This window comes from Saccostrea cucullata, unplaced genomic scaffold, assembly GCF_032062105.1.
Source record: "Saccostrea cucullata isolate Sc308-1 unplaced genomic scaffold, CSIRO_AGI_Scuc_v1 ctg4, whole genome shotgun sequence".
Lineage (NCBI taxonomy): Eukaryota > Metazoa > Mollusca > Bivalvia > Ostreida > Ostreidae > Saccostrea > Saccostrea cuccullata.
The window spans coordinates 1,368,601-1,379,031 of record NW_026920828.1 but is presented as its reverse complement, the minus strand read 5'-3'; the positions used below and the strand labels follow the sequence as shown (position 1 = coordinate 1,379,031).

Here is a 10,431-nt window from a genome sequence, read left to right as displayed (position 1 = left end):
AATTAAATTTTCAATGTTCACCAATAAATACTTACTTATTTAAGGAATAACTGTCTTATTTTTTGAATTCATGAAGTGATCAATGGATTGGCTTGTGTGATAATTTGCATAAACGCCGAAGGCGTTTATGCATAAAATTATCACACAAGCCAATCCATTGATCATCTTCATGAATTCGAAAAATAAGACAATTATTCCTTATATTTACATGCTTTGATTCCGCCAATCCACGGGCTCCAAGCCTGCTTCTCTCTAGGTGTTGTCCCGCCCTGCACGTGGATTTTTTTGGAACCGCGCCAAAACATTCATGAGGAAATCAATTACATTTACAATTGGTAATTTTATCTCGGACAAAGACATTGGAAATGTAAATATTTCAAATTAAAGTTATGCTTTCTTTAAAACAAAGGAATCTTATTCGAAAGAAAACGTGTTAACAGAAATATTTTCTTTTCTGGTAACGTTTTCGTATTTGTTTTGTTTCAGCTAACCAAAAGAAGGTTTAAATGAAGAAGTTTGCTTTTAAGCCAAAGTATATGTTTTTTTTATTCAAAGTATCATTTGCAAACGATTTTAGAAGATATGTGCAATATATTTGTACATTATACATCAGTAAAACAACCAAATCCCAATGGCAACAACGACAAATTCGAAGATATAAACCATTCAACTTTCGTTTCTTCAAATTTTATAAAACAAAGAACAATGCGCCATAGCAATAAACTGAAAATGAGAAACAGACAAATTAAAGAAGAGGTTGAATTTAAATATTTTAAGTCAAGCATCGTGTGCACAACACTTAGTAATAGTAATTTAAAAATTTAATTTTAACGAAACTAGTTTTCTCTGTTGATGAACCATTCAAGTTTGGCGTGAATCTTGAGATAGCGAAAATTGGAATACTGCTCAATTTGGCTTACAATATATATTTTAAAAGTTATGCAAAACAACATAGTTATAGTATTGCTTAATTGTTTATAATCAAACTAGAGGTACTGTGAGCGATGAGCTCACTAAATGATACCCCCCGCCTCCCATATGGTTATAACTGGTGAAAAAGTCCATGTTTTCCTGTGGCTGGAAAACCCAAAATATGTGTCGGATCAAAAAGTAAAATAGGAGGTGCACAATGGCAATATGTAATAAAGATTCATCAAATTTCATTCAGTGGTATGAGAGGAGTTGCGGATAAGAGATGGGTACCCCAAAGCGTAACAGACGGACGGACGGACAGACGGATGGACGGACAGACAGACGGACGGACGGACAGACGTACAGACGGACGGAATTAACGATTACTATATACCCTCCAGCTTTTCAAGCGGGGGGTATAATAATTTGATACTATAGGTATCAAGAAAATCTGTTTGAAAACACCATTTCTTCATTATTTCTTATCGGCATAGATGGATCTCCCAATAAAAGAAAAGTAAAGAATTAATTAGGGATTGTTAATTAACAACCGACAAATGATGTTTGATCACACCTGGAACTTCCGCAGTGATGTCTTAAAGTGTCCGTAAATCACGGAATCGACGGGGCGTGACGTATTGCGCCTGCGTGTTTGCGTCTCCTGACCTGAAATAGGGAGTCACCTGAAGTCGGCTAAAACACGCCTCACCGATCTCCAAGTAATGTCCATCCGCGCCTTCACGCTCTTCTGATCACACTCTCAGTTAAGAGAACCAGAAGAAAATACGACAGTCCATTTTTCATTCATAATTCTTATGAAACACAGGTGCTATAGCTGCGTGAGTAGGTTCCTCTGATTTCTGATTTAACATCCTCATCCGTAGTTAGCAATAGGATATTCAACTCCTTCAAGAACGATGGTAGGGGAAACTTTTATTTATTTATTCATTTGTTTTTATTTTTTATTTTAAAGTTATTGGTTTATGATTAAACATTCATGAAAGGATGTGATGACATAAAAAAAAAATTAATTTGTCTTTCTTGGTTTAATTTCATTTTGAATTTCAATCTGAAAGATGAATTTCTGAACTAAGTTGTTAGTATTCTGAAATAGTAATAAGTATATATAATCTTTGTATTAGAGGGTTTCAGCTACTGCCAGTCTGGAAATTATAAGGATTCCTCGCTTCCTCTTGTATCTTCTATTTCTCTCTTATCTTCTCCTGTCTTGCTAGGAAGCTCTGAACATTTTTAAACAAGACACTCACCTAGTTTTAAGCAAATTTCTTCATCTTTCAGGAATTATTTGAATGTACTTTTATTTCTTGTTAAGCGATTGACATAGAAAGAAAAGTCAGTGTTATGTAAATATCGAATTTCTGCACATTCTTTGAATATTGAAAATGGAAGGTTAAAAACCTACCCCGAAATGAACGCAAATGTTTTTCCTGTAAAATGAAAGAAGAAGATGAATTTCACTTTGTTTTGATATGCCCGACATTTTCTGATTTACGTAAAAATATGTAAAAGCTTTATTATTATTATAAAAAGCCTTCCTTTTTCAAACTCATTAAGCTTTTTAGTGCATATAATTTTAAAACTATTCAGAAACTTTGTCAAATTGAAAGCTACAAAACAAAAGGAAAAACTAATTTGTAAAATATCATTAATGAAGTTTCAAATTTTCTATAGTTTGATTCTTTCTGTGTCACAAACTCTTTATATCCATATATACTCAGTATATATTGTATTTCTTTTTTAATCATCTGCCATTGTGTTTATTTTGTGTACCTATGAGCCACAATGCTCCTTTGGTCAATAATAAACAAAAAGGTGTGTTTCATCTGAAAAATTCAATTAAAAGGGACCTATTATGATGTTAATAAATCAATATTTTGAAATCCGATCCTGATTTTAATTCTGATATGACACAAGAATAACTTATTATAATGCTCATAAAACAAAATTAATTAGATAAAGACAAGTAAACAATGTCACATGCACAAAAAAAAAAATAAATATTGCTATGGCCCACCACGTGTTAGGTCTGCAAATATTTTATTCTTTAAAAAAGGGATTTGAATGACCTTCTTGATGACTGACCATAAATTTACGGAGGAGATGCTTCTAAATATAGAAAAGTATCAATTATTCACCTAGACACTTGGATGTGGACCAACATCTTCGTTGTCCAGCAAGTGACATCTCTATGTAAATCTGCCAAACCGGTGTAAGGGGTCGGCTTAAAAGTTCAACACCCATCCTCTAAAAATACTTGAATGTTTAAAAATAATGAAATAAATATGAAGCTAGACTAAAAAAAAATTCGAATCTGCAGTTAATATGTTATTTATATATGAGGATCTAAATTAAAACTACAAGGTGTATTTAAAAGAATATTTTGTCTTTAAAAATGTACATGTATATACAATGTTCATTCAGAGTTTGAACGACGTCTATTTTTATTACTGAAAAATTAAAAAAAAAATGGCATTAAAAATTAAGTATAGTAAAAGACTTGATGGATGAAAGCTTTTTGAGTGACCTAAGAATTGCATTTTCGATCAATTAAGAAAAAGACGCTTAAATACTTTATATGTACACATTTATTGTAACTGTTTTCTCTTAATGCATTTTTAAAATTTTTAATCAGTTTTCTAAAAACAAAAAAGTATGAATAATGTACAGAGTCAAGGAAAAATAATGCAGATTTTCATTTATTTTGTTAATTTGAAATTATAATTCTGTGATAAAGTTTGTAGAACACGCTTAGTTTCGTCTGATCAAATGACAAAAGCATCAGTCAATTTAAAATTTTATTAATTGTGATGCATTACTTTGACGTATTCGTAATTTAAATAAAATTTAGGCATAGCAATCTCAATTTCTTGATTTAAACTTTAAACTTGAGTGATGAATTTCTGTAATTTGTCAGCAAGGACAAGTAAACATCGTCCGATTTTGATTATGGTTTCCCATACTTAAGCGAAAAATTTGCTTGCAAGATTTTTTCTTTTCTTTTTTACCGTTTGCTGAAATTATGCGACATTACAGTATATCACACCACCAATTTTTTTTTTATCGTACACTGTGTTTGCGAGCGGTTGGAATAATTTTATATTTTTCCTAAATTGCATTTTATAGTTGGAGAATAACTAGTATGAAAAAAAAAATGAGTCTTCATTTACACATTTATCGTGACAAATTGCTGAAACTGAACTTTTCTTGATGAGGTTTAACCCATGACACTAACGACTGATTCGTAAGAATGGAGAGTTTTTAAAATACTCTAAGAGAAAACCTACACTACAGTGAGTTTACATGTACATTAGATTACACGGACAATGATTTCTTCTTTTTAAATCTACGTCTCGTTCATTGTAAAGGTAACATCGATTTACAGGTATCCTGTCATTATAATCTGACAATTTTAACACATAAAATGTTTGAAAAGATGTTTAAAATCATCGCACCACAGAAATATTTTTTTCTTCTCTATAATAAAATAGATACCATATCTAAACGTGTAATGTTTACAAGGCCAGTTAATGGCGTTACGCAAGGTTCTGTCTTCTATGCACAGAAATAGTTTTTTCTTCTCTATAATAAAATAGATACCATATCTAAACGTGTAATGTTTACAAGGCCAGTTAATGGCGTTACGCAAGGTTCTGTCTTCTATGCACTGTTCTTCACATAAAACGAATACCAATTAAGAGGATTGACAAGAAAGTTACAAGAAGATTATTGACTGTCACAATAAACATATCGTTGACAGATAAGAACGAAAACACAAAGTGACCAATAGAAATGCGTAGTTTTGCAGTACTGGACCAATCAATACATGGTCTGGGAACGCTATTAGGTGCACAGGAGATTACTTCCGCCTAATTAATGCACAGGTACTTAAATGGCGGGGGAGGATACATTTAATTGTTCATTATCATGGGAACAAAGAACCAAGATTTTAAGAGAACTATATTCATGAAATACTCGTAAAAAGAAACAAATCAGAAGACAAAATGGTGTGTCAAATGTTGAAATATGTGAAAAACAAATACATTTTTTTTATTAAAAAAAATCAAATTTATTCATTAGAAAATTTTTTGAAACTGGCTTTGAGACGCTAAATCCATGTTTGAAATAATCAAAGATGTAGAGTTAAGCACTCTATAATAATGTTTTATCGTAGACATTTCATATGAATAGTTTTTACCAAAATCAATTGCATCAAAACGTACCACTTTTCAATACTTTAATTTAATGCTTTTTGATGTCGAAGACACTTTGTCATTGGTTATCTGCAAAAATATTTTGTTAAATATTTTGTTAAAATTTGACATTTTTATATAGTTTCTTGAAATCAAGTCCTCCAGCAATTCTTTGGAATTCCAATCTGTACTAATTGCGCTGTTATTTATTTTGCAGACCTTTCCTTGTACTCATATAAAGCAGAATTTCCGCCAAAAAAATTCTAAATGACAAGATATAGTTTCTTGTTGTGGTATTCAGTTTGAAATTTAGATATATCGACGGCATTTTTTTCAATTGATAATGTTTATTTTTATTCCTACGTTTATTCAATATATTCCCTTCAACTCAAGATAAAATACAGCACAGAGTGTGGTGTATCAGCTTCATACATGTATTTGGATAATTTACCAGTGAAAGAATTTTATATTGCCACCTTCCCTTATTGGTATAGTAATATACCATTATTGCTCTCATATGGAGTTTAGGTTTTCAGATAGATTTGCTATGGAAGAGCATGTTCTCATACAACTTTTAAAACGAGGCAAGCTATTGATAAACAAGTCGATGATACAAGGAGATCAGCAGTATCGTTTAAAGTCAACATGTCACAAATTCTTATGATGATACAGTGGCTTTGTTAGCAAACACTAGTTTAATTATTGTTAAACCGAATGTAATTTTCATACAAATTGTTAGGCCATTATTTTCAGAATAAACTGTCTCGATTTTTCCAAAAAAAGAGCACGCGGCGGGTATGACCGATTGTTCCAGTTGATATTTGATCTTTGTTACTGTCCGCTATTTTCATATTAATTTACGGAATTTATTTCACGTGTGAGTGGGATATCATTTTTTTTTTCTTTTTTTATTTTCAAGAGTGCTTATAAAACAAGATGTTTTCCAACTGAAATAAGATCCATATTTCTGACTACAAAACATTGAATTTTCTAAATCACTCTCTCCTTTGTTTTATTAATCTTTATAATGAAAAATGCGTTGATCTGCTTCCGACACTAAAAAAGTTAATCGCTGGACATGCTATACTGATAAATAAATAATCCCTGGACAATGTTTAATCCCACAGATGTATGTTAAGACCACATACAGCAAACTTTTATGTTTGATCATCGATAAGTCGAACTGTTTGATTAGGAAAAACCTATAAATGTGGTCAAGTTCTCGATAAAAACAACCGTTGGAACTTATCAACTGTCACAGAATTGTCTAACGTGGAACCAGTGATCTTAAGTGACTCACCATAAACTGGTCTGACCCGACCTAGCAGAACTCTCTGTCTTTATTAAATCCCATCAAATTGGTCTATTTTAGATTGAAAGTTATAACAAAAGAATAAATGTAAAGTATAAGGTTTCTCATGCAGTAAAATTTCAATTTCATAAAATATCAAGAAACTGTAGATTTTATATTTATTACTAGCATGTTAAATGTTCTCACTTTTTGCTGTTCAATGCATTTATAATTTTTCAAAATAATTTTTGGACATTAATAAGAAATCTTGAAAAATATTATTGGTAAAACATCTTTATTTTACTCATATAACCATCGTCGGAACCCACGGGTTTTCTCTCCGTTACACTGCATTAGAAAACCAGTGTGGTATCATATAATTATATTTTTGGACGAAATTTCGTTACGCGGTAAATAAAATAAAATTCTAGGTGTCAATCTCTATTTCTCTTTATTTTAATTTTGTTTTGTTTCTGAATTGAAAACTGAATCTGTCTGGCACGCCAAATTCACAAAAATGAGCTAAACATAGTTTCACAGTTGATAAACTAGGTTTATCGACTGTAAACTATAGTTTACAAACCGTGAACTATAGATAACAATTCGTTATCTATAGTTTTCATCTGTAAAACTATATTTAATGGTTGTTTACTACAGTTTACGAATGCTATTATAAGTTTATCTTACTGTAATAAAACGTTAATAAATGATTTCGTTGATAAACGTAGATTCACATCTGTAAACTATTATTTACAATCGAAAACTATAGTTAAGAGTTGTTACACTGTAATCATGGTTTCACATAATTATCGTGAAACTATATTTATCAGATCGTTAACTATAGTTAAGAGTTGTAAACCATAGTTTACAAATCCTGAAACTGTATTTATAAGATAATCGAAGTTTTGCAATCGCGAATGAAAGTTTACGGTTCTGAAACATAGAATATCGCGTTAACTATGTTTACATATGTAAAATATAGATTAACGTTGTTAACTATAGTTTACTGTCCGTAAACTATAGTTTACAACCGATAAACCTAGTTTATCGACTGCGAAACTATGTTTAACTCATTTTTGTGAATTTGGCGTGCCATAAATATGCATGTCCTTATATTTTACTTATTTAGGGGAGGGGTAAAGAAAAAATCGTTGGTTGTAAATTAAGATTTTAATAAAAATATTTACTTTATTCGATAAATGTTTTTTTTCACACTGGAATAGATATACCTCTTTCAAAACTTTCCTTTTGTGGTTAAATTCAAATAAAATGATGGAATAAATTATATCTATAACTTTTTTTTTTACTTGTAGAGTGCCTGGAAATACCTTTCAATTGTTTTCGTTTATCACGTGGTTTCTGGACACATGGGTATGTATTTTTTCATTTTTAAGATAATGCTACAAAAAACTTTCATTCTTGATGAATACATGTGCATGTATACAGAGTGGCCAAAAACGTGATATACGTTTTAATACCTTAAGGTACATTTATAAAATTTATAATGTATAACAAAATTCTTAAAAAATTTTGTCGAGCATACATTTTTCACAGTTTCCTTAATCACCTAACCTTTCTTTGGAATACCGGTAACATATGACACTTAACAACATGTTTCCATAAAGAAGAAAAAAATATTAAGAAAGAAAATCTGGTCTCACTACTACTAGTATCAGACGACTAATAAAGCGGAAAATTTGCTTCAGAGAGTATACAAATATTCTCACATAAAATTATTCTGAAAATAATAAAATTTTATCCTATAATTTAATTACTGTAATATCACATATTTTCTTGGGGTCAAATTTTCGTGGTTTGAATAAAAACTCTTGGTTCATGAGGATTTGAATTCGTGGATGAAGAATTGTTGAGTAGTTATGTACTAGTATTTACCATTTTACATTTTGTGGTGGACATGAATTCGTGGGTCTCTTCTTACCACGAAAACAACGAAAATTAAACCCCCACGAAAGTGTGTGACTTCACAGTATTACAACAATTCCACAAGGTTTTACAGAGCCTTGACTACATTATTCTTAATTCTTAGGAACCATATCAACAAACAAGTAATTAAGTGTAACATAAAAAGGTTATGTGACAGACATACAATCATTTAAATAAAACAAATTTATGTAATATGCACATTACAAGACTTTAGCTTAGTGTTAACATCAAAAGAAAATTAACATGCAAGACTTCATAAAAAATTAAAACAATTGCAGTTGTATACAGCTCTGATCTAATTAACATGACAATTAATTATAAACAATTACCAAATTGAATTTCTCATAATTCATCTTAAAGTTGATCATAATAAAGTCTAGGTCACTCTGTACTTATAATGCATTTATGATGTTTAGGAGAAAAAACAGTTTGGTTTTTAATGTTAACCCCCAAAACTATAAACTTACCCTTGCGACCAATAATCTAGTGTTTCGACACTTTTGAGGGAAGGATTGGGGAATGGGGGTGGGTTGTTAAAAGGTTTCATACAAACCCTGAAGATTATTTATGATTTGTCGGTTTAATTTTGTTGGGTATCATTGACAACAGATTGGCAATTTATATATGAAATACAGGATCGTTTCTCCGTTAACTTAAAAATTTTTTTTTGTTTGGTAAAAAAATGGATAAAGATTGCTTATAAACTTGAGCTGTTTATTAACACGCTTTTTTGCTATGATTTTCAGGTCGAGACCACTCTGGTGCCAGTCGATGGTATCAGAGAACGGTGAAAATCAAGGACCCGTTCGACAAATTTACTGAAGAATCACTGGCCCTTGGTCATCAGCTCACACTGCCAAAGCCTGGCGAGAGTGGTTTCAGTGGATCAGATGCTATATTACCGCCGACCACTGTTCCGCCCACGTTAGATCCGTTCCTGAATTATGACTATGGATTTGATTATCCATCCGTGACTCCATCAACCTCTACCACAGACAAAAGCGGAAAAACCACGGCCAAAACGTCACAAACGTCGCAGGTGGATAGTATGGTTCAAAACCTTGAATTTATTAATCCAGTCCAAGGGGACACGTTTTCGGTCACGTTCAATCCTTTACCAACACTAATATACCCTTCACAACCTGGGGATTTTTTGAATCTCGAAAGAACAAAGCTTTATCCTGAATCTTATGAAAATAAACACAACCTGGGAACCTTCAAAGATTCCAAAAGCAACACTCTGCACAACGACATTGACTTTTTTGCAAAGTTGAAAAACGAAAGGAAACGTATCCTTGCAGAAAGACTTGTACGAAACATTGAAAAACCTCTTGATTTTGGCGCAAAAAATAACTTTGTGGACCCTCTTTGGTTGTATCTTCTGGCGTCACAATAACTTTGGAATATGACGTCATAATCTACAAACTATTTATTTTCTGTGATACGTGCAATATATAATTTGTTGTACGAAGAATGATTCATTACTTATCACTTATTTACAGGTAGGGTGTTCAAATTAGGAGCTAAATATTTCACATACAGTTTAAATATTGTATAGTTAATATAGCATAATGGGAGATATAAGATGATTTGTTATATCAATGCACATATTTTATGTTTATTGTTTTTGTTGACATTTTATAGAACACGTTTTTTTCACATTTTGTTGATTAAACAGGATGTAACTTGTAAAACCCGTATTTTGGTTTTGGTTTACTTTGCACTAAAATATTAACACAGTTGCGGAAGAACTGATGAAGTTGAGCAACAGTAAATTCGAGAAGAGGTGTAAATCAGACGAAAAAACAAAGAAACTTAAAATTTGAAATCACACATTTCATCGAAGTCAATAGAATCAAAACTTTTCAACACTTTATACAACCATTCCACACGATAAACTAAAGCAAAGAACTTTTGAAACCATGGACAGCCATGATACTTTTTGTCCCCCGCTTGAAAAGTGGGGGATATTAATTTGGGTTGTACACACGAGTAGTCCGTCTTTCTGTCTGTCTGTAATTGTTTCCACAATATCTCGAGAACCCTTTGAGCTTTTGCAATGAAATTTAGCAT

At 31.5% G+C, this 10,431-nt stretch overlaps 1 protein-coding gene across 1 annotated transcript; it reads left to right on the top strand.

Moving 5' to 3' along the window:
* The first annotated feature begins 1,596 nt into the window (after positions 1–1,596).
* LOC134258383 (uncharacterized) lies at positions 1,597–10,052 on the top strand. The gene is made up of 3 exons (XM_062740911.1): positions 1,597–1,832; positions 7,728–7,785; positions 9,105–10,052. Exons 1-3 carry the CDS (start codon positions 1,830–1,832, stop codon positions 9,752–9,754), a joined length of 711 nt encoding a protein of 236 aa, XP_062596895.1. The 5' UTR covers positions 1,597–1,829; the 3' UTR covers positions 9,755–10,052.
* Positions 10,053–10,431: the final 379 nt, after the last annotated feature.

Bases quoted from the DNA above. Each gene is read 5' to 3' on its own strand.
- LOC134258383 (XM_062740911.1), top strand. The intron at 7,786-9,104 runs GTATGTATTTTT...TATGATTTTCAG, and splicing joins CGTGGTTTCTGGACACATGG to GTCGAGACCACTCTGGTGCC.